This window comes from Cibotium barometz, chromosome 36 (assembly GCF_041138505.1).
Source record: "Cibotium barometz isolate CiBa-2024 chromosome 36, ASM4113850v1, whole genome shotgun sequence".
Lineage (NCBI taxonomy): Eukaryota > Viridiplantae > Streptophyta > Polypodiopsida > Cyatheales > Cibotiaceae > Cibotium > Cibotium barometz.
This window is the reverse complement of record NC_141081.1, coordinates 503,954-529,377: the sequence shown is the minus strand read 5'-3', so window position 1 is coordinate 529,377 and position 25,424 is coordinate 503,954. Positions and strand designations below refer to the sequence as shown.

General features: G+C 49.1%; 1 protein-coding gene and 1 pseudogene across 1 annotated transcript in view; both read right to left on the bottom strand.

Annotated features, from left to right (window-relative positions):
• Window positions 1–2,531: 2,531 nt before the first annotated feature.
• The window catches only part of LOC147617368 (uncharacterized protein At5g02240-like), a 97,495-nt gene continuing 74,602 nt past the window's right edge, over window positions 2,532–25,424 (bottom strand). The window contains exons 6-7 of the mRNA XM_086775626.1: window positions 2,938–3,061; window positions 2,532–2,841 (exon numbers count right to left, since the gene is read on the bottom strand). Of these exons, the coding sequence (XP_086631752.1) occupies window positions 2,722–2,841; window positions 2,938–3,061 (244 nt within the window). The 3' untranslated portion in view covers window positions 2,532–2,721. The remainder of the gene's footprint in view (window positions 2,842–2,937; window positions 3,062–25,424) is intronic.
• LOC147617370 (uncharacterized) lies at window positions 22,203–24,052 on the bottom strand (annotated as a pseudogene).

The window sequence follows — 25,424 nt, the reverse complement described above, 5'->3', positions numbered from 1 at the left end:
CTAAAGAATCTCACACATAAAAATATCAAAAAGACAAGTGGGCTTTAGAAATGTAAGGAAGTAGAGTATTTATTAACCTAAAAGACATCCTACAAGGGCCCCAGAAGTAGTTACCACACTAAAGAACGAATTTTAGCATTATACACCCAAAAAATTAGCAACTTAAGGTAATCCTTACAAGATCCTTTTTGTAATTTATACTTTTCCTAATGTATATAAGGAGTGGTTTATGAGCATCAAATCGCCTGAAAGTTTTCACTTTAGACACTAGATGTTGGCCATGTGTGGCATGATAGTTATAAGAGACATCTTATGTAGACTTGTGTTCAAGTCAAGACCTTACCTTAGCCTTATCGAAGCACGTGTCGGTGGGTCTTGCCTTCGAACTACAAATGCAACTTCCATTGGAGGCGTTAACTCGTGCATCACATCCTAACTCCGTTGTCACATCGAAATGCTCCTTGCCAAAAAAAAAAAATGAAAGGAGAGTCCTCGATGTCTAGATGGAGACAAGAAGAAATGGTCCATGATGATTCTCTCACAAAAGAAGCAACAGCTAATGCAAGATGAAAACCTATAATCAAACCTATCTAGCATGCATCCATCAAACAAGCAAGATTTGCATTCTATTATAAGGGAATGATTGTGTATTGCTTATTATCAAAAATAACTTCATATACAAATGACTAGTTTTTATACTAGATCGATCAAACTTCAAAATGATCCGGTCTATCATCAGTCATAGGCAACTATGTACACTAAGTTCCTAGAGTGAAAAACTTGAAAGAGCATGTGGCTAATACAATCTCTTACTCTATGCATGAATAATTACTTGATAGATTTGACACAAGAATCATAACCTTATATCATTTTAGCGTTTGTGCCATCATTATTTGAAAAGGCAAAGTGGCAATATAGATAATGCACAAAATCATGAGGAAAAATTATCGTTAGGGTATGAAAGATCGTCAATTAGCTAGCCTATAGACCAACGACACACAACCTACAAAAGGTCAATCGACATGGGTATGTCTATCTACAATGACAAATGGCAGAGAACATACAAAACGATAACATTGGCATAGTGCGAAAATCATGTTTAGCCTGCTTGCCAAGTTGGCATTCTTCACATACTTTATGCATATCATCAACCTTACACTTTGGCAAACTTGAAACAATATTTTAGACTTGCATAGACTTCAGCCGTTATATATTCACATAACTAATACGGGTGTTAATGTATGATGTTGAGATAATCCAAAACATCAGACTAAAACTTGTCTCAATCCTATAAGGACCTTGGTCAAGGCATTCTCAAACGCGTGGAATAAGAGACTAATTGAACGGACTAGATTTAAACCAGGGATGCTACATATGGACTCAATCTGGTTCTCACTAGCCCTAACAGATCCTATCCCACTTGCAAGAGTTTCAAAAGCTCACTCTCTCAAAAAGACAACATAAACATCTGGGGATGGATCTGTTCCAAAATTAACCAAAGATGGAAGTAGAAAAACCAGATATAGACTTAACAAGATATGCAGGACACGTGGGATAACCATAATACAAGGATGATCCAACCGTGTGCAATCAATTGGTTAGATAGGGACATGATTCTACCCATACCCCCACTCACCCTTCAAGGAACTCCTCTACACTATAAACTCCATGACATATGGCACATCCATGATACATCCTACCGGACAAGAGATGGTGCGTCAAGTTTCTGAAGCCCTAGTCACCCATCATCCCCCAAAAAAATGTCTTAATGTGGCTCATTATACACAAGGCCTTGTAGACAAATAGCAGAGCAACACTGTTCGGAATTAAAGAAGAAATATATGGGGGATGCCAAAAAGCAGAGGAGACGGTTGCCCACTTATTCATTTCACTCAGAAGCTCAAACTTTTCTACATTGTTAGGTGTTCCTAGTCTTTGTGGAATACCATCAAGACTAAATATTTGTGGGCAATCTGGTTAAATAGAAATAAAAAGGTCTTTAATGTTCTAAATCGATGCATTCACCTTGTGCACAAACATGACTTAAAATGGAAAGAAATCCAACAGGGATTCCTTGTTGGCTGTTCCTTGTCTATGTGGAACACCATCAAGGCTAAATATCAAATAAAAAGGCCTTTATCAACGTACAAACCTTTATGATGTCTAGTCTGAGAGATGGATTGCCTGTGCAAAAGCAACTAACCATGGAGGCCCAATTCAAAGCCTGCGAACAATGATTAACCTTGATGAGATCCTCCAAATCGTGAGGAATATGATGAGACACTAGAAAAGACTGCTGAAGTTGAGATAGAGCTCACTAAGGAGGAGACTCATATACATCAAGGAGCTGCCTGCCATCAAACAAACCATAAAATAGTTTGGTGTTTATCTTTGCTTAGTTGCGTGATAGAAGTTTTGCTTCTTTAATAAGGAAGTTGAGTCTCTAGGATTTAGGTAGTTAATCCCCTCCCCATTTCTCCTTTCATGACAAATGTGTGTTGTCAAAACAGACATGGAACATGCAATGCATCTTGAACAAGTAATAAAAGGCATTTATAACTGTGCACAAGAATAGAGGGACCTGTATAATCGCACCCTCGAGGGATCAACTGCTATAATTTTAAAATAATAAATGCAATATTAAATAGAGGACCTCCTTGCAACATGCCTCTAGGGCTTAAAGCAACATCTGACATGTAAGTAGCGGCAAACGCTCCTCATCTAAAAACTTGCAGTCACTTGGCTAAAAAGAGCCTTGAAATCTTTAGTTGGAGATCCTTCACCCTCTGGTTTGGAGGCCAAGTCGAAAGCTTTATTCTTTATTTCATCGTGAACAAGAGCCTACAACAATCCAGATAAGAAACAAATCATATGATAATATGCACACCATCACCTAAGAAAACATCAAAGCTTCTCGAACGGCAGCACATGCCTTACCTGAACACAAACTTCTGCAACATCTGCTCGTGGGATTGTCTTAGTATCGGTAGCAAGAAGCTCATCGTCTTTTCCAATGAGGAGCTCCCGTAACCCACCTTGCTTATCTTGCAACCCGCCAGGCCTGCACACTTCATGATACCAAATGAGGTGCTGGCACTTGTTGTATACAATAACATAAGAAATTTTTATTTATAACTCTCTCTCTCTCTCTCTCTCTCTCACCTATACTAGATATTATGGATGGATGAGGATGATGATAGCACACCCACATGAGCCCTCCTTTTTCTTGTACCGACTTGGAGATGTATCCTCCACATGTATTTTCACATGTATCACATGCCGACCATAGTGCATGCCATGCTCATTGCTTATGCTGCTGGTGATGATGAGATGGACATAAATCTAGTCTATCTTTTAGTATGAGTTTGTTTTTTCAGTTTTGTTAGTCAATTCAATGGCCTAGTACCACATGGAACTCTTGTACCACTTTTGGTCTTGTAGACCCATTGGGTCTTTTGAAGACGTTTAATCTCTCTCCAGAGGGGGGACGACAGACACAGATTACTACATTTTTTCAGAGATCCACCCCACTCCCAGCCCCTACACAGCAGGGAATTACTCTCCAGAGAGCAGAGACACTCAGAGCCCGCAGGAGCAGAGGACACCTGGCTTTCGGACACCACGCCTATACCAGAGAGTGATGACAGAGATCAAAGCGCGGTTTCACAGAGAGGGTGCGGAGCAACTGGCTCGCTTCAGAGCAGACCCAGGCATGTTCTTCAGGGAGCTGTGGACACCCCCTTCATTGATGTATACCATTTTATACCCCTAGTATGGTACAGGATGGAGCTAGCTAGGTTGCATATCATGATTGTATACTCCATGCATATAGCTTTGCATTCTCCTAGTAGTAGAGCTCCATCCCCTCCCCCACTCAGGATCCTCATATGTCATTACAGAGGACATGCCATCAGGATCCTCATATGTCCATCAGGATCCTCATATGTCATCACAGAGGACATGCCACAGGAGGAGGAGACAAGAGCCTCGCCATACACTTGTCTATCAAAGGAGATTATGCATTATTCTACACTAGGGGAAGTATTTCTTACGGGTGACTTCAATGCCCACACGGCTGCATTACAGAGCTTCCCACATCGTGTCCACTCAGGAGAGCCTGCGAGATCTGGGACTATGCCCCAGAACAAATGGTATGATGACGAGTGCAGAGCCCTGTACTCATGGCTCCGCATACAGAGAGCCTTGGGAGCCATCACAGAGCAAGAGTCGAGGAGAGAGATGAGGAGACTTCCTCGCCACAAAAGGCGGGCCTTCGCAGAGATACAGGAGCTAGAGATCTTCCATTTCTTCATGAGTAGAGATAGCCCTATCTCATGGCGGCACTTCAGAGAGCCCCGGACACCGACACCCATTGCAGACCCACAGACATGGCACACATATGCAGAGGGCCTATACCACGCCCCACAGCAGCCACCTATACCTCAGTCCACAGGAGCCTCTACCTACCACAGCTAGCTTCTTTACCCACTCGATGGTAAAGGAAGCTATCCGCCGCCTACAGCATGGATGGGCCGCCGACCATATGGGCCTACAGGGTGAGCATCTCATATATGCAGTAGATTCTTTGGCTCCTTTTCTTGCACACCTGTTTAACAGGGCACTAGCAGAGGGTTTGCCTGCGGAGTGGACGATGCACACCATTGTGCCGATCCACAAAACAGGGGATATGCTCGATCCGAGCAACTACAGGACGGTTATGGTTGGCCACGTGTTGGCCAAACTCTATGGTGCAGTGTTGGAGCAAGAGCTTAGCTTATATGCTGAGCGAGCAGGTTTATGCTCATCAGGGCAGGCAGGCTTCAGGAGAGCTTTCTCTACCACTGACCATGTATTCACTTTGAGATGTATGATTGATCACGCCAGAGTGAGGAAGAGAAAGCTCTATTGCTGCTTTGTGGATTTCCGCAAGGCATTTGACACAGTACCATGAGAGAGGCTCTTTCAGCGCCTGCAGTCTCTTGGCACACCAGCAGATATGACATGGGGCATCTATGAATTATATGAGCAGGTTTTTGGGCGAGTCAGATGCCCAGGAGGTATGTCCGAGACTATTGCTAGCACCATTGGTGTGAAGCAAGGATGCCCACTTTCCCCCACGCTATTTGGGTTATACATTGATGAGGTGGCTGACTTCATTACACGGGGAGGCGGAGATGGAGTTGATCTAGCAGGTACCTCAGTACATATTATGCTTTATGTTGATGATATTGTATTAGTGTCTGAGTCTCCAGGAGGTCTACAGCAGCATCTACATGCACTCGATGATTTCTGCACACAGAGGGGTCTTACTGTGAACCTTGGGAAAACCAAGGTTATGGTCTTTCATACATCGAGACAGAGCAGGAGTCAGCTGACATTCACTCTCGCAGGACGCCAGGTGGAGGTGGTGACATCATACGTGTACCTAGGGGTTACCTTCTCTGCAGCAGCCACGCGCTTCACCATGGGTTCAGTAGCCAGAGCTAGATTGACACGGGGATATGCAGCATTGGCTATGCTAGAGAGACAGTGCCACCAGGCGCATTTTCAGGAGCCCCGGACGAAGGGGTGGCTATTTGACACATTAGTCACACCGGCACTGATGTATGGAGCAGCCGTATGGGCGCCAAGCCTTGCTACCCATTGGTGGACACACATAGAGAGACCACATGCCCTCATGATGGCACGCATGATACGCAGCAAACCGTCAGTACCTCATGACATTATCCGAGCAGAGTTTGCTGCGCCTCCTATGATGGTAGAGGCCATATTCCAGACTATATGCCTGCTAGACAGATTCAGAGAGATGCCACAGGACAGATTGTCATACAGAGCTTTTGAGGCATCTAGACAGCTGGCTAAGGCAGGAGACAGAGGATCATGGTATGCACAGGTCAAACATTGGTTCTCACAGCATGGCCTAGACATGGATCATCTACCACCATTCCAGTATGACAGGGATGCACCACATATCCGTCTCTCTCATAGTGAGAGGAACATAGTATTGAGACAGGACCTATGGCAGCTCTATACACAAGAGACATGGATATCGCCTACACAGCCTCTTCCACCGAAGATGCTATACTACAGAGATCACTTCATGAGTATCACTGATGATGGATTTATAGAGAGGCCTAGATACATGGAGGGCTTTTTACCCCACGGCTCCCGAGTGGCTATTGGTCAGCTTAGAGTTTCATCACATCGATTGGAGATCGAGACTGGCAGAGCAGCACGGATCCCCCGAGAGGAGAGGGTATGCAGATTGTGCAGAGAGGAGGTGGAGAGTGAGGAGCATTATGTATGCAGATGCAGAGCATATACAGCCATCAAAGAGAGATATCCCATTTTATTCAGAGAGCCACATTCCCTACGCCAGATCTTTGAGGCAGCAGACCGGTGCATACTGGGGAGATTCATTCTAGACATACAGCATCACAGAGAGACATCATTACAGGCTCAGACAGCTCCACAGGGGGGACGACAGACACAGATTACTACATTTTTTCAGAGATCCATCCCACTCCCAGCCCCTACACAACAGGGAATTACTCTCTAGAGAGCAAAGACACTCAGAGCCCACAGGAGACAGAGGACACCTGGCTTTCGGACACCACGCCTATACCAGAGAGAGATGACAGAGATCAGAGCTCAGTTTCACAGAGAGGGTGCGGAGCGACTGGCTCGCTTCAGAGCAGACCCAGGCATGTTCTTCAGGGAGCTGTGGACACCCCCTTCATTGATGTATACCATTTTATACCCCCAGTATGGTATAGGATAGAGCTAGCTAGGTTGCATATCATGATTGTATACTCCATGCATATAGCTTTGCATTCTCCTAGTAGTAGAGCTCCATCCCCTCCCCCCCACTCATCGTACTTATTGCACACCCAGATTCAGCTTTTTTTTAGTTCAATACTTTTTCATTTTGTTGGGATGATAGAGGATAACCCACACACGTACACTGATTTGTCTCATAGGCCGAGTTCGGTCTTTTGGAAGACGTTAATAGATCTTTCTTTCTCTCTCTCTCTCTCTCTCTCTCTCTACTACAACAGTTCCTCTTTGATGTCCACCAAGACATGATGATGATGTACACAGGTTTTGTCTCATTAGCCGTTTTTTGGCCTTTAGAAGACGTTAATAAAATATTTCTTTCTACTACAACATCAGAGCCTAGCACCCATACCCACGCCCCAGAGGAGTTCTTAGCAAGAGAGCTCGATCTATTCTGCAAGCCAAACGTCCCCGACCCAGAGCATCAAGATCCTCCACCACACAGAGACAGAATCGTGAGGTTCTCCACTGACATGACACGCTCCCATCACAAAGGCCTGACATTCACTCCACCATCAGATCAATTCTGGCTGAGGCGGGTATCATCATTAGCTGATCACAGCATCTCGCTCTACACAGGATCATCTGTTGATCACATGTCTTGTCAAGTGTCTTCATTTTATTTTTTCTTTCAGTTTTCCATGGTTCAGTATACCCATGGTACCATTGTATTACTTTTGGTCTCATAGGCCCTTGGGGTCTTCCGTAGACGTTATTATAACTTTCTTTCTCTCTCTCTCTCTCTCTCTCTCTCTCTCTCTCTCTCTCACACACACACACACACACACACACACGCGCGCGCGCGCGCGCGACACATCAGAAGGAGATGCTATGGTTGCTTTGCGTTCTATTCTGAAGGAGGACGGTATCACTGTATACCACACATTGTCACAATGTTGCATCACTGGATACTTTAGCTTTTGTAGCTTATGTCCTGTTTATTTCCTTTTCCATGGTTCAGATTCATCATGGATACATTGTAATACTTTTTGGTCTTTGGAAGGGATGGAAGTCCACAAGGCGGGGAAGTGGGCCGTCTACAGAGATGGCCACATCATCATCACTGAGCGTTGCCCCAAATAGGGGTGCGGGGTCTATGAGACCACACAGTTGAGGCTAGCCGTATGGAATTGCAACAGCACTATGTGGTCTGACCCAGGAGGAATAAGTGAGACCCTCACAGGTTGAGACATCATCTTCTACACAGAGACACACCAGAGCCCCAACAGGGGACTACCATACATAGCGGGTTACGAGTGGGAGTCAGCCTTTCAAGGTGAGACCCGCACGTCAGGTGGGGTACAAGGCTCGGGGGGTGTTGCCGTCCTCTACAGATCACACTCAGGCCGATTCTTAGCATCGTCTGGAAGGACAAGAAGGCACGTTACCTATGGGTGCAGCTACAGCTGACTGGAGAGAGAGCTATCTATATTGCAGTATGCTATTTCCCACCAAGCCACTTCCCTTATTCTGAGCAGCATGGCCAGTCACCTTTCCTACCACTCTACAGTGATATCATGAAGTTCTCTTGCGTGGGTGAAATTCTCTTATTGATCGACTTCAACGCCAGGACCAGGATTTGCTAATTGATCTATTTGCTTGAGACTACTTTTCTTGGTTCTAACTTACCATCTCTAAGAGTTGGTGGCCTTAATATTGACCTATGAACTTCATATATAGCAGGAACATTATCTAGCTAGATAAATCCTATAACCAACAAATTTGCCATCTCCTCCTCTACTATAGATAGAGGTCCCTTTAATAATCTTTTGCCTATAGCTAGATGAATCCTATAACCAATAAATTTGCTGTCTCCTCCTATTTTATAGATAGAGGTTCCTTTAATAATCTTTTACATTCTTTGAGCATCACCTAGAGCACCAAAAAAATATTGTTTCACACTCCAAGTGTGGGATACTGTGTTATTTCATGGCCACATAAACGTTTTCCATATCTGATTTGGATATTGTCTTCTTCCTTTAAAACATGGTGCTAGCACCCCGTGCACCAATGGACTTCATACAATGTAAGAAAGTGACCTTGCTCTCTGAAGCTTCAATTGTAATATCTCTAGAATTTGTTGTGGCTTTGCATCATCCATATTTTCCACTTCCTCACCATGAAGCTCCATCACAATGTTTTGAGTGACAATGTGGATGGTTGAGTTTTACACTCATTGTCAACTCCGAGAATAACTACGAGAATCTTTCACCTGCTTTCCATACCGAGGTAGCTCTAGCACCGTGGATTACCTACTAGGATTTCTAGCTTTGGCACACCTCATCCTGACTTCCACAACCCGTCACCCCCAATCGACGCCGACCACACCTATCTCCCCTTCACCCTCATGTGCACACTACCCACCCTCCCATTAGCACCCCCCACCCCCCAGTACACCCAGGTCCATTTTGATCACAAGCTTAATGGTGTTTACTCAGACCACATTTATCACTACCTCCAGGATGTGGACCCTCTAGCCCCCCTAGCCACCCCCATATCCCAACTCACCACCATCCTTCACACATGTGCCACCACCTCCTTCATGTGCACACCCCGCTCCACTGCCAAGTTATCTTGCGGCACCATGCCCCAAAATGGTTGGTATGACAATGAATGCCGGGCGCTTAGTGCAACGGATTTCCCAACGTATACCAAAGTCGATATAATTCATCCTCTTTCTGAGCGTAGAACTCTTTTTTTTTTCCGAGAAAAGATCCTTTCATTAGTTATAAAAAAAACGCCCACTGGGCTACAAAACCCTCTCCTGCTCATAAGAAGGCAGAGCAAAGATCCAATCAAGGCAGCTAGGGGGACTCTCCCTAGGTGCAAAAAAGTACAAATAAAAGTACAAATAACTGAGAGGCTATATCATACAATAGGAGGGGGGAAAATCCAAACAGGTGGCCTGTAGTGCCAGCGGGGGGTACCCGCGTGTAGAGTATAGAAAGGGCCGCTGCGCCAAGTGGTGTGGAAGGCCTGGCGCCGCAAGATCGCTCGATCCGAGTCGCCCCGGATGCGGTCATACTGTCCTCGCAGGGTGTGAATCAACTCTTGCCAGATAGCCCGAACAGTCTCTGCTTGTGGCTCCAGTCTCCCCTCAAAGGCCCTGAAACAACGGGCTCTCCAGGTGAACCATATGGTGAGGCTGCTGAGGAGCTCCCATCGTAAATCCCTCTCCTGTGTCCAGCCAGCGGACGAGAAATCCGGTGAAGGAACAAGGCGAGGCTGGCCCCTAATGAATCTGATGGCCTGGCTGTCCTGCTCCGTCTCGTATCCCAGAGCAGGCCCAGACGAAGTCGACCAAGCAGCGGCTCCCCACGTATACATGCCCTTTGGAGAGAGGGGGGCCAAAATGCGCAGCATCCTCAGCCAAATCTGTTGCGCCTGTGGACAGTCCCATAGGCAATGTCTCTGTGTCTCCAATGGGTGGCCGCATTGGACGCAGGCTGACGGAAGGCCACTGTAGACAAGCCACAGGTGCCAACTGCAGAGCCCCTATGGGCAACCAGCCATTGGAAAGTCGAGATCCTGCGTGCCTGTCGGCTAGCCCAGAGCCTAGTCCAAAAATCCTCCAGGAACTCCTGTGAGAGTCCCTGTAGCCGCCAATGCTCCGATGCAGCTGGAGAGACCATCCTCCTCGCAGTCAAAATATGCCTCCCCAACCGAACAGTGTACTGGAAAAAGGTGATCTCTGTGGCCTCGGGGGACGCATAAGGATCATGCCACTCATACTCGCCAGGGTCCCAGCCGGGCCAAGGGGCGCGCAGCATATCCCCAGATGCGCCAATCAAAGTCCACATCTGCAGGGTCTGGATCAATATGCCACTACCCGTATCCTCTGAAAGATGCACTCTGCAACCAAAGGCGACTCCGCCTCCACTCTCTGAAGTCTGCCCTCATCCTGTATCTCATAGTAGAGGCATCTACCATCCTCAGTGCAAGCTCTGACAGCACAATCAGAATCTCCAACTGTGTAAAGGCTCCCATCCACCGTGGGGCCGCCGGCTCTAAAGGCGTGAACCACTCCTCAGTGAGTGCCTCCTGAATGTCATCCCTCATAATCAGCCCCCCTCTGAAGTGACTCAGCCTCTCCGCCTGGATCTCCTCCAGGAGACTGCAAAAGGCTTGCCAATCTCCAAAACTGCGTGCTCGGCCTGGCGCCAATCGTCCCCAGGCTAGACGAGGCCAAGAACCCAGCATATGACCCTGCTCTGTGCGTACCGCAGGGCTCCAGATGAGCGGCTGTCTGGCCCGCTCCTCATCACAAGTGGGAGGTCTCTGAGAAAGCCCCGGTCTCAGCAACTCCCAAGCTCGCAGGATGCTCAAGGCAAATCTGTCCTCCCATCCTCTACTGAGGCCTGTCCTCCTCATCTCTATGAAGATCCACCGTATCTCTGGTGCCCAAGTGCCCCCTGCTGGGGGAGCTCTAGCTTGCAGCCACTGAAAAAGAAACTCCTTCCAAGGCTCAGCGCCTGGAAGTAGCCCCCGAACAATAAGCTTCCCCAACAAGGCTCTACTCTGATCAACTGGATCTATAATGCCCAAGCCCCCCTGGGCCAGCGGAAGAGTAATAACTGCCCAAGCAACCTTAGCCCGGGCCGGCTGACCATCCCGCCCAGACCAAAGAAAGTTCCTGATCAGCCTCTGTACCTGGTTGATGCAAGAGCTCGAGAAGATCCAGCAAGACGTGATGTACCACATACTCACTAAAAGCACCTGATTTGTCACCACCACCCTCCCAGCCAAGGATAGCCGAGCTGTACTCCAATATAAAAGCTTCTTCCGAATGCTCAGAAGAAGCAGGGCGATCTGCTGCTCAGGTGACAAATCAAGTCCAATCTGGCATCCCAGATACCGCACTGCTGTGCCAAGAGGAATCCATCTAAAACCCGGGTCTGGGCTCCATGCCGGAGCGGGAGCGCTGCTGATCCAAAAAGCCATTGTCTTGCGCCAATTGATCAATGCTCCCGAAGCCACACCAAAAACCTGTAGCGACTGCTCTGCCCTCTGTAGATTGGCCTTCTGGCCATGCAGAAACAATCCCGTGTCATCAGCAAACTCAGAATCGAGCAGGTCCTCACCCCGGACTGGAAGCTGGAGTCCTCTCAAACCAACCTCCTCTGCTGTCAAATACATGCTCATAGCCTCTGCAAAGAAAAGAACAAGGAACGGAGCGAGAGGGCATCCCTGACGGACTGATCTGGTCAACTCAAAACTCGACCCCCGTCCTCCTACCATCAACACCTGGCTACGAGCTGTGGAATATAGAGCCGCCACTCCTCGAATCCAGTCTGGCTCAAAACCCATGCGTAGCATAGTGTCCTCTAGGAAACCCCAATCGACTCTATCATATGCCTTCTCAAAATCGAGAAGCATCACGACCAAGTCCTCACCGAGAAATCTAGCTCGGGCCGTCGCCTCCCAAAAGGTGAAAATGTGTCGAGGATACTGCGCTCCTTGACGAATCCTGTCTGGGTAGCATGAATCAACTCCCCAAGGAAGGGCTGGATCCTCAAACTCAAGGCCTTTGCTAGGACCTTGTAGACAGTATTGAGGATCGTAATAGGCCTCCAATGCCGAATATCATCTGACACTCCTTCCCCCTTGGGGATAAGAAAGATCAAGCCCTCTGAAAAACTCTGTGGCATCACCCCAGTGTCCAAAACATACTGAAAGCCCCTGCGGAGGCCTAGCCCCAAAAGGTCCCAATAGCGCATAAAAAAGGCAGGCCTCAATCCATCCTCCCCAGGGCAACTATGACGCGGAAGGACCCTCAAAGCCTCAACAAGCTCATCCTCTGAAAGGGGCTCACCCAAAACTGTGCGCATACGATCTGTGACCCTCCTCTGCACATGGGCCCACACAGTCTGTCTGCAAGCATCACGTGCCTCCATGGCTGCGTTGCTGAAAGCAGGTCTCTATAGAACTCAGTGGCAATAGCTCTAATCTCCCCGGGCTCAGTGGCTAGCGATCCGTCCTGCCTCTTGAGTTGGCGTACTCCTGCTCGAGCATGGCGGGGTCCGGTGATCTCAAAAAACTCCCCAGTCACTCTATCACCAAGCTACGTCCACTGAGAGGCCTGGCGATGATAGTAGAACTCATGTCTCTGCTCCTCTGCCTCTCTAACCTCCTGGCGTGCCTGGCTCAGCTGGGACGCCACCCACTCACATGTAGGCAGCTGCTCCTGAAGACGCTGGAGCGAAGCAAGGCTACGTCTCAAGCGACGCTCCCGCTCTCGTGTCTCTCCCAGCCGTGTCAAGGCTGTAGCGTGCAAAAAAGAGCTGAGCTCGATGAGTCCCTGGACACACTGGCCTGCTGCATCCACGTCAGAGCTCTGGCTATCATGTCATATCCTCTCAATGTCCTTAGAAAGACTGGGATCTGTAAGTATCCTCTCTGGGATCCTCAACTGCAAGCTGGTCTCCCGTGTCCTCTCCTCAAGTGTCAAAATAACTGGCGCATGGTCTGAAAAAGAGGTGCCAACGAGAATGCCAACGGAGCCACCACGCTCCCCGAACCTGTCGCCCACATAGAAGCGATCAATCTGTGATAGATTAGTCCCTCCCTGCCGGCGATCCGACCGAGAAAAACTAAGACTGTCGTGAGAACGGGAGAAAGCCTCATGCTGCCATGCATCAGTGATCCGCAGTGTCATACAAAATCACTCCCAAGCTACAAGCTCCGTGCCGTGCACTGTAACATGACTGCCTCCCACCCTATCGGCCGGGTCCTCAAGCATGTTGAAGTCTCCCCCGACACACCAATGTGCGGCCTCGGGCAATGCATCTGTAACAAGGGTCCAGAACTCTGCTCTGGCACTAGCATGGTTGGGCGCATAGACATTGAGCACACCAAAGTGCTCATCGTGCATCCTCAGAATAACATATTGTGCTCTACCAGGCACAATGACCCCGCGACCCACAATGGCCTGCCGCCATACATCCGCAATGACCATACATACTCCTCCCTGCCCACCCAAGTGTCCAAAACCTGCAGACCAAAATGTGTCCCATCTACCAGGCATCACCGAACCATATCTCCGAATCTTGCTCTCATTCAAATGGTGCTCCTGCATCATCAGAATATCAATACTGCCCCCAACAAGGCATCTCTGAAGCTCCTGCCTGAAGCAACCACGATAACGTACATAGTGTGCGCCGCCAAGGCCCTGTACATTCCATGAGATGATCCTCATGGATGACCTACTGAGGTGGAGGCTGTCTCAGCCATAGTCACATGGGAACGCCGTTCCACTGGTGTGGAACGGGGGAACGTGGAGGAAGCCACCTTGGGAACGGTGGAATGTGGAGCAACGTGGTTTTTATTTTTTTTTTCCCTCATGCGCGAAACGGCAACGTTAATGTTTTTTTTTTCCACGTTATGGCAGCCGGTAGCGTAATAGCGCATCCTTTTTTCTTTTTTTTGGGTTACGGGTGCCCAAAACGTTGGGCACCCGTAACCCTTTTAAAAAAAAAAACGGATACCTGCTTTGAGTGCCGCCGCCGACCCCTAAAAAAAAAAAAATCAAAAAACGAAATTAACGAATAGATTATGCAACGTTCAAAAAAAACATTGAAACTTGAAAGACGACCTGCAGGCTGCCAGGCTGCCCTGCAACGTTCAAAAAAAAAACGTCAATATCAACGTTTTAAAAAAAAACGTACCTCTCTGGAGTCTGAGAACTTATTAAATCCAGTGCAGCTGCAAGTACAGTGTGCAATGTGCATAGCCAAGTACAATCTCTCTCTCTCATAGCCAAGTACAATCTCTCTCTCTCTCTCTCTCTCATAAGGGAACCAAGACAGCTTTCTCTCTCTCATAGCCAACTTCCAAGTACAATCTCTCTCTCAAAGCCAAGTACAATCTCTCTCTCTCTCTCATATAATGCCTCCTAAGGGAACCAAGAGAGCCAAGAAGAACGAAGCATGGTCATGGTGGGATGAGGTGGATATTCTTGAGGCCAATCAAGGCGGAGGAGCTAGGAAGTGGAAATGTCGCTATTGTGGCAGCACCAAACATGGGGGAGTCAACCGAGTTCGAGGTCACCTATGCATGCAGCTGCATTTGTGATTGATCCAGAGTTTCAAGGCAAAGGCCAGGAATCGGATGAAGAAGTCACAAATGGCTGGGACAAAATCCTTGCCAGATTGGTGCCTGATGCTACGATGAGAAGCAAGATTAGAATTGATTTGGGAAAGTGCAGAGCAAAGACAGGTAATTTTGGTTTAGCAGATGCCCAGCAAGATAGGACACTTATGGGAGGTGCTATTTGGTGGGAGAACTACGGATCGGGTACTCCAGAGCTACAACGGCTTGCAATGCGCATTCTCAGTCAGAATGCAAGTTCTTCTCCAATTGAGCAACTATGGAGTGTTTTTAGCCATGTTGCCTCGAAGAAGAGAAATCGGCTACTCACTACCAGAACAAATGACCTTGTGTATGTGTCAGCCAACTTGCGACTATTAGCCCAGGTTGCTAGTGGTGACTTTGACCATGAGAGCTTCATAGATATGGAGCCACAGTCTGAGTCGGATGATGACGACCCTCCACCTCCACCTCCACCTGCATCGATGCATGATGCATCTATGGATGATCTAGCTGACATCTTTGCACCTATTTGATATCACCTAGGACTTTAGGTTTCTTTGTTCTTAGCTATCTAGCTTTCACTATGTGGCTGTACATTGTACAAGCTATTGTACTTCTGGTTTTCTAAATATGAACAAGGTCATTGAGTTTGCTATCAAATTCTTGTCTCTTTTTGTCTACTTTCAATTGTATATTTGTCTCTTTTTGCCTGCTTTTAATTGTATATTTGTCTACTCATGTGTATTAAAATATGATAATGTGTCGTTCCGGATCCCGTTCCGGATTGCAAGGGGTCCCGTTCCCGTTCCGGATTGGCCCCTCGTTCCCATATCCGTTCCCGTTCCCTGGTGACTATGGTCTCAGCCATACGGCGAGACTTCGCAAGCGGCTTGGATGGAGAGTAATCCCCATCCGAGCGGCTACGAATCTGCCCACCCGGTGTGCTGCAAGAGTCTCGGACCAGGCGCCAGTGGCTGTGTCCCATAGCGACTACCTCCCACTCGGAGAGAAAAACCTCATGTATGCATACATAGCCAGGGTCTCGTGCTAGGTCTGCCACTATGCGAAGCAAAAAATGTCGATTCCCGGAGGCATCCGCACTCTCGGTATCAAAGAAATGTGCCAACTCCCAGAGTCGGCCTATCACGTCTATCATCTCCAAATCGCTCACATGGTGAGAAAACTCAACTGCCTGAGTCTTCAAAATAATAAGAGCGAGATCCATAGTCCACTCCCGGTCGTTGGTGCCGCAGAAGGGAAGGAGAAGGCCATCGCTGAATCAAGTGCCTCCTCCCCTCGGGCCGGAGGTATCACCACATGAACTCTGATGGGTGCTGGCTCATGGGGGCCCTCCGCTCCAAAAAGGCATGTGAAGGAGTAGTCGAAATCCTCCGAGCGCTGTCTAGTGTTGAGACTACTCAGTCGACTGCGGATAGAGGATATCCGTGAAGCGCGAATCAGCATGGTAGGTCTCCTTTGCGATGCTCGAGCAAGGTCGGTGCTCAGTGCCCGCCGGACTGCAGGTGAGCGCCAGGGTATTGCCAATGCCTCCCGGGGAGCTGAGGCGAGTGGAGGGGGAGGGGGGGGGGGGAGAAGGGGGTGGGGAAGGAGCCGCTGAAAAAGCAGGAGCGGGAACGGGAGGAGGCGAAAGTGGAAGCGAGGCGGGAGGGGGGGACGGGGGAGGGGGGGTGGGGACGAAGGAGGGGCTGCTGGCATCTCCTGATCCTCAGTCTGCACTGGGGTCTCCTCCTGGACGGGAGCAAAGCTGTTCCTCACTGGAGTCCAGTGATGCAGAGGCTGTGACTGCTGCTGCGTCGGTCTCTGGGCATGCTGCTGTGGCTGTCTCCCTCTACGGCGCCCTTGTCCAGGCTACCAATCTGAGGTCTCTGTGGGCTGAGTAGGTGTCCCGAAGGCTGCCTGCCGAGCCGCATCTGTGGGCGGGCCATCGGGGGTCTGCTACTGCGGTGAAGGTCGGGGTCTCCTACGAGGGCAGACCTTGGCCAGGTGGCCGACCTGCCTGCATATAAAACACTGGTTCGGGAGCCCCGAAAACTCCACTCTCTGATCGATCCATCCCCCCCTATCCTAGGTAACTGAATGACCTTCGGAAGGGAGGAGACGTCGGGGACGAAAACTCTGATCGAAGGCAGGCCAGCTGCTCTAGCCACCACTGAAGCTGCTGTGGGGCCAGTCTCAAGCACCGAGCCCACCAATGATCCTATCCTAGAAAGGAGCGGAAGGTACTCGCGGTGAAGTCCAGGAAAGCAAACTGTGACATGGAATAGGTGCTCTCCCTGCTCGGCCGTTGCTGGGTCGAAACCATGCTGCCAAGGTCTGAAGAAGGCCCGAGCGTCCCTGATGTCAAGGGGACTCATGGCTAGGACCTGGGCCATGCTTTGGGCTGTCTCGAACTCAATCTGGTAGTGTCCGCGGCCCAGTATACTGAACGTCCAGGATCTTGCCCACATCTGCAAGAAGGCGGGCCTGGAGAAGATCCCGGATCTCCCCTCTGCTGGGGCGAGTGCCAACTATATAGCAGATGGTGGAATGTGCCTGGAGGCGTTCCACCTCTGAGGCGAGGCTCGCTTCCTCTTCTGGCGAAAGAGAAAGCCTGATGGGGGTATCCTCAGGGGCGGGCGAGGGGGTTGCGGAAGAGTCCCTCTGAGGTGGGGCGGGAGGAACCTCCATCAGAGTCTGAAGCTGAGTCGAGGGCGAAGCGAAAAACGGAGGGTCCTGCAAGAACCAAGCTGCACGAAAAAGCGGAGCGGGGAGGGGAAGAGGGGGAAGGGCGGAAGACAAAGGGGGAGGGGTGGAAGACAGAGGGGGAGGGGCGGAAGACAGAGGGGGGCGGAAAAAACAGAGGGGGAAGGGGCGGAAGGCAGAGGCGGAGAGAAGGGGGGGGGGGGGGGGGGCAACGGGGAACGAAAGGGGGGGGGGGGGGGGGCGGGGAAAGCGTGAAAGGGGGGGAGGGCGGGACGCAAAGGAAGGGGGGGAGCGGGGGGCGCGAGAAGCACAGGGGCACGGAGGGGGGGGGGGCAGCAGGCAGGGAGAGGCGAAGTCACGAGGGCGGGGAGGGGGGGTGCGAGCAGGTGGGGAACGGCGAAGGCAGCTCGAGCCCGGGGGGGGGGGGGGGGGGGGGGAAGCTTCAGCAAGCGCTTCTGAGCGTAGAACTCTTGTTTCTCACAATTACCAATCGTGAGAAACAAGAGTTCTACGGTCGGAAAGATGATGAATTATATTGACTCTTCCTAGGGCCTAACTGCAAGGACACTTGGAGACAACTCCTTGAACACCGCCCCCCACGCTTATCACATGCTAGACACTTGGTATTCACATGCACACTCTTTCTACCTCTACTTCCTCCACCCCACCCCACCCCCGCCCCACCACCGCCACTTTCTTCACACCGGGCATGGTACTCACGGGCATTCATAGACTCCGTAATGGGCGAGCACCGGACCATGAGGGACTCACTCCTGAGTACATGTGTGAGGGATTCCCACCTTCCTGGTCCACTAACACCATCACCCCCATGATCCATCCTCAAAGCCAGAGATCCACTTGACCCCAATAACAACAGGACCATCATGATTGGCCCCACATTGGCCAAGCTCTAGGGATCGGTACTAGAGACAGTGCTCAGTTCCTTTGCAGAAAGTCGGGGATGTAGGGCCCCAGGACAGGCAGGCTTCCGGAGGAGCTACTCTACCCTCGACCACATCTTCACCTCTCAAGCCATCAACGAGGAGCCATCAAAGGATCTATTGTTGCTTTGTGGACTTCCACAAAGCTTTTAATACTATTCCCCAGGCTTTGTGGACTTCCACAAAGCTTTTGATTCCGTTCCCCAGGCCCCGCTACTCCAGCACCTACAAGACATCGGGGCTCCATCCGACATGATTTGGAGCATCATCACTCTTCATGAGTCGGTCACAAGACAGGTGAGAGCCCCAGGAGGGATGTCACAGGAGATCACTAGTACTATTGGGGTGAAACAGGGCTGCCCTTTATCACCCACTCTCTTCGGCCTCTACATTGATGAGATATCAAGCTTCATTGACACATTAGGCGGGCCAGGCTGATTCCCCTCCTACTCTACGCAGATGACATTGTGTTCATATCAGATTCAGCCGAGGGGCTTCAGTGACACCTAGATGCTCTGCAGGTTTTCTATACACAGCGAGATCTCACTGTTAACCAAGGTCATGGTCTTCAACACCTCCCGCCCCTACACATCCAGATTGAGCTTCATGTACAAGGGAGCCCTGGTGGAGATTGTCCCATCACACATGTACCTCTGAGCTATTTTTAGTGGCCCCAACTTTACCATGACCACAGCAGCACACACTACGGCGACACTGGGATATGCAGCTTTGGCCCTCCTTGAACGACACTGCTTCCAGACCCATTTCCAAAAGCCTAGGACGAAGGGTTGGCTCTTCGATACCCTCATCACACCAGCCTTGATGTATGAAGCACCTTTCTGGGGACCAAAACTATCGGAGCAAGATTGGCAACCTGTGGAGAGGCCCCAGGTCATGATGTTTTCTCACATGATTCGCAGCAAACCATAGGTCGCACATGCGATCATTCAGGCAGACTTCGCAGTGGCCCCGATGATGGTGGTCGCACTTTTTCAGTCACTCACCTCCACCGGATCAGACAATGAGTCCCCACATATGTCATATACCCGAGGCTTGCCCTGGAACCCTCACAACAGCTCGCATGTGAGGGTGGTGCCATTGTCTCTTCCGTGAGGGTTTTGACCCGTGATCCAGAATCATAGACTTCCCAGATCAGTTCTGCCTGGGACTCTTCCTACTAGAGCTTTGCAAAAGATACACTCCTAAGAGAGTGTCGGCCACCACCGCTCCTTCCTCACCAACCGACCATCACCAATTTCTTCCGGGCCCAAGGAGAGGATACCGGCATAGTGGACCCCACGGGTCCACCACAGGATACCTCAGCTCCGCCCCGTCCCTGAGGAGTCACTTCAGTACGGGCTTGTGCACTTCGACATACCCAACGTCCCCAGCCCACAGGACGCCAACCACGATCCTCCCATCAGCTCTAGATCCAAGACATGCTCCACCATCACCACACCACCTTCTTGCGTATTGTGACAAAAGGGGATTTCAAGGCCATACTCAGTAACCCCATGCTCGACATACTCGAGAGAGGTGTACCCTCTACTGCAGGATGATGTGCTCCTAGTGCTTCATATTCTCAAGCATTCCGTGATGTGATTCTCTTGTACTAGTGCATATATATCCCATGTACTCCCACATGACGATCATTGTATCAGCCTCTACTTTCAGAGAGCTATTCTAGTTGTACTTGTTTTGTTTTTCTTTTCGATGATGAGACATGTCATGGATAGCATTGTATCACTTTGGTCTCATACACCCATTGGGTCTTTAGAAGACATTTAATATAACCTTCTTTCTCCATGTGTGTGTGTGTTTTTGTGTGTGTGTGTGTGTGTGTGAGAGAGAGAGAGAGAGAGAAATGAAATGAAATGAAATGTTATATTAACGTCTTCAAAAGGCCAAAGTGACCTATGATATGAGACCAAAGTTACAACCATGTGACATCTGATACACTGTCTGGAAAAGAAAAGAAAGAACTGAAGGTAAGTATCTAGCCCTACAATACATCAGTAGGGAGCATCTTGAAGCAGCAACTAGGGAGAGTGGGAAGCTAATGCTACTAGTCAAAATGGGGTACATGAGTACATGGATACATGAATACATGAATACATGAATATGGGGGAGTACAAAAGTGACAGTGAGTACAACAGTATATGGCTGGAGTGGTAATCATCCTAGGAGCTCTAGCATGGGTCTCTGCCGGATGGCCTGGATATCTGCCATGGTGAGATGCCTGGTCGGACGAGCCCGATGCCTCGCAATGATGCTCTGAATCCTCCGGTGTAGGCACCGTCTCCGATGTGAGGATCCGCGAACCCTCGGGCGTCTGGATCTGCCCAACTGGATAGCTCTCTCAACTAGAGTCCCACGGGGTGCCTACTGCTGGGCTGTCGTCTATGTCTCCTCCCGAGTAGTCCCCCTAAAGAAGTTAGTAATTTGTCTCTATGTGGACTACCTGCCAATCGGGCGTCTGCTCTCCTGATAATGGACTCTCTGAGCCTGCGGATCTCCAGGAGATAAAAACCCAAGCATCTCTGATCACAATAGTCCATGATCTCGCAGTAGTCCAAATCCCTCTCTGAAAAGGCAATGGTAGTGCCCTCGAATCTCATAATATGATGTGCAATGACAGATGTAGTTCTCCTCCGTCTCTGGCTCTATCCAACAAATCTGACAAATCCTGTCCCCTGGAGCCTCTAAATCTGCCCGTCTCTATCTCTAACTGATGTGAAGAGGTGCGGATCTGCCCAATGGCGCACCTCAATCCATGAGACAGATGGGTATCCATGTAGCTCGGTCTAAGTATAAAGCCATCCTCAGTGGTGCGAAGAAGATGGTCTCTATGGAAAGCCATCTTCGTCCCCAACTCCTGTGAGGGCTCTAGCCATGTTCTCCTAGTGTCCAACTGAATGAGGTCCTGTCTGACGACTCTACTAATCTCAGAATGTGTCAAGGTGAGAGAGGGTGCCTCTAGAGAGTACTGGAAGGGTGGAAGTCTGTCTAAACTGAACCCATGGAGCTTAAACCAAGATGCTATCTGCGCATACCAACATGAAGTGTCTCCCTCCATGAGAGGACTCTAAAGCAAATCGTGCATACCGGTGTCGAGGAAGCTCCCAGGTGCTATGAATGAAGGACACTGATCTGGCAAGAGCCTCGACTACAATCGGAGGTGCTCCCATTTCGGCTCTGATAATCTCATGGGGTACCGAGGCCTTAGCCCGAATCATCTTGGAGATCATGGACACAAGTGGTCTTTCCATCGATCTCCATCCATTGTATAAGCGTCCTGATCGATTGTGATGATCTAGGCTAGGCCCCCAGATCTGTACTCCATATAGCATCGCTGATGTGACCAGCGTGTCAAAAAGCCACAGCTTAGTGCATGGCTCCTAAAACTGTACCTGTGAGCACATCCTCTCTGGACCTCCTAGTGCTGCATATCCTCTAGCCAGTCTGGCCTGTGCTACCCCCCTCATGGAAAATGTGGGCCCAAAGAAAACCACTCCAAGATATGTGTATGAGTCAACATACTCCACTGTCTCCTGCCCGTATGTGAAAATAGGCGCTGATCTCCAGACCCACTAAGCTGTAGTATTAAACACCATAACCTTGGTCTTACCAAGGTTAATTGAGAGCCCACTGTGTTGTGCATAAGCATGTAAAGTATCCAAGTGCCTCCGCATACCCTCTCGTGAGTCTGCTAAGCACAATATCATCAGCATATAGCAGCAGAGGTATCCAAGTGCCAGCCAACTAGGCTCCTCTATCCCCTCGTGTCCCAATATAATCAAAGATCTCATCAATGTATAGTCCAAATAGAGTCGGAGAGAGCGGGCAGCTCTGTTTCACCCCTATAATGGAGTGTACTGGCTGGGAGAGACCCTCTGAAGTCCGCACGTGCCCAACTACTGTCTCATAAAGTGCCATAATACCCCAAATGAGCTCACATGGAAACCCCAAGTCTTGCAGCCTGCGCATGAGTCTAGCTCTAGCCACTCTGTCAAAGGCCTTGCGGAAATCCACAAAGCCACAGTAGATCCTCCCCCCATGTGCTCTGCCCTCCTCAATGATAGCCCTGAGGGTAAAGATATGATCCAAAGTAGAGAATCTCCTCCTGAAACTGGCCTGTCCCTGAGCTCGGACCCCTTGTCTCTCTGCCCATCTGCTCAACTCCTACTCAAGAATAGAGGCATATAGCTTGGCAAGCGAGTGACCAATCATAATGGTGCAGTAGTTAGTCGGCAGACTCGGATCTCTAGACTTGAGTACCGGCACAATCGTGGAAGTACTCCAAGTCCCAGGAAACCCCTCACACATGGCTCTATTAAACATGAGAGCTAGCAAGTCTGCAAGCATATCTCTAGCATGTATGAAATGCTCGGCTACAATGCCCTCATGATCCTGTGCCCTCCCTGTATGCAATCTGTTGATGGCCCTCCTCACCATCTCTGCTGTGAAGAAGGTAGAAGTGGGTGGACTGGGCTCTGGAGGGTTCGGTAGTGGTGGCTACTCTGGTACTGAGAAGAGGGAGGCTGCATACTCGCCCCATGTATCTGGAGAGGTAATGGCCGGAGGCGGGGGGGGGTGCTCTCTAAGCAATCTCCAGGCCTCCCCAGAATCCTAACTCAAAAACAGTTGATACATGTCTCTCTCGAGCCGAGCTAAGAACGCTCTCTTCTTCCGCCGAATGAGGCATCGGAAGATGATGCGTGACTGTCTATATGTAGTAACACCTGTGGCCACCTCTCTCTGTTGCTCGCCTCTCAGCTCCCTACAGTCATCATCATACCAACTATTCTGGGGCATGCTCCCAGGACGTGGTCGTACTATGGGCTGCGTGTGTGGGAAGGCCATCGCTACAGCTGTATGTAAAGCCTCTGTCAGGATCTGTGTGAGCTCTGCTAATGGCCTCTATGGATCCTTTGCACTCAACAAGCTGTAGATCTCTGCAGTGTATACTCCATCAGTCTCTCTACAGAAGGTATATCTTGGGTGATAGGAGGACTGCCCAACCTAGCGGGTACTATAGTGGAAATCCACCGTAAAGGAGAGAAGTGCATGATCCACCATAACTCCGATGGGCTTGGGGCCAACTGCAAAATCCTGGATACTCGGGATGAAGGCTGGCGAGGCTAAAACATAATCCACTGTGCTGGCCCCATTTCTGTGTGGAAAGCAAGTAAAGCCACTGGCAAGTGGATACCTCTCTAGGCCATTTAAAATGGCCAGCCCATGTGCAGTCCCCATCTCCAAGAGGTATCTCCCATACTCAGTACACTCCACCTCATCTTGTGATCTCCGGGTCAAACACATCTCCTCCACATCTATCTCTCTCAACATCTCCTCTGAAGTGTCAAAGAAGGAGGTCTGGTACTGAGCCGTTCGAGCATTAAAGTCCCCAAGTATGATAACATCTCCCTCCCTGGAGAACTCCCATATGTCCTCATCTAGAATCATGTATGGAGATTGCCCCTTGGGCGCTGCATAATGGGATGTGCTAGGTGGAAAGTAACATATAGCAATGTATAGGGGTCTACCCTCATCTACCCTCACTTTGACGCACATATATCTTGCGCTCTTATCACCGCGCATAACATGGATGAGTAGCTGAAGCTCCTCTCTAAAAAGAACTGCAACTCCTCCGGATCCGCGACCACCATGCTTCGAACAGGTCTCCTGTCTACAAGTCGTCTCTCATTTGTATCCCGCCACTCTTGGTCTAGTCATATTTTTTCTTTTCAACATAGGAACACCCAGTATAGTATTTTAGGTGATTGTATACATCCCTCTCAAGGACCTCTTGTAAATATAATTGATTTTGGAAATATAATGGATTCTTCTTTGTATACCGCTTTCCATTGTGTATTGATTCCACTTTCTTCATTTCTCATACCTTCCATGGATGTCAATGAATTAAGTGTGTTTGAAAGCAAAGAATTACAGAAGATACTTGATTCGTTTCAAGATGTATTTCCTAAGGAACTGCCATCGGGCTTACCACCTGAAAGGACAGTAGATCATCGTATTGATTTGATCCCTGGTGCTCATCGTGTCAGTATTCCACCTTACAGGATGAGCCAAGTTGAGGAAGATGAGTTGGCTAAACAACTCGAAGACTATTTGAGGATGGGCCAGATCCGTCCAAGTAAATCACCTTGGGGTGCACCTGTGTTGCTTAGAAGAAAGAAGGACAACACCTGGAGAATGTGTATAGATTACAAGAGATTGAACAAGCTGACAATTAAGAACTGTTATCCTCTCCCTAGATCAGATGACCTGATTGACCGGTTAGCAGGAGCGAAATATTTCACGAAGATAGATTTACGTATTGGCTATCACCAGATACGTATTCATGAAAGGCATGTCGAAAGAACCGCCTTTCGGACTAGGTATGGCCATTACGAGTTTCTCGTATTACCTTTTGGGTTAACCAATGCTCCAGCCACTTTCTAACAAACGATGAACGATCTTTTTAGAACATTTGGGAAAATTTGTGGTGGTGTTCCTGGATGATATTTTGATATATAGTCGTACTCTTGAGAATCATGTTCGACATCTCACGATTGTCTTATCTATTTTAAGACAGAATCGACTATATGCTAAATTAAGTAAATGTGAGTTTTTTATGACAGAAATCATTTACTTGGGACACAGGATCACTAGAGATCGATTGAGCATTGACTATGACCGAGTTCAGAAGGTTCTGGACTGGCCTATACCAAGAACAGTGAAACAACTTCGTTCTTTTCTCGGTTTTGTTGTTTTTCTTCGGAAATCTGTGCGGGAGTACTCTCAGCTCACACTACCGATGACCGACTTGTTGAAAGATCGCGGATGTAAGCCAAA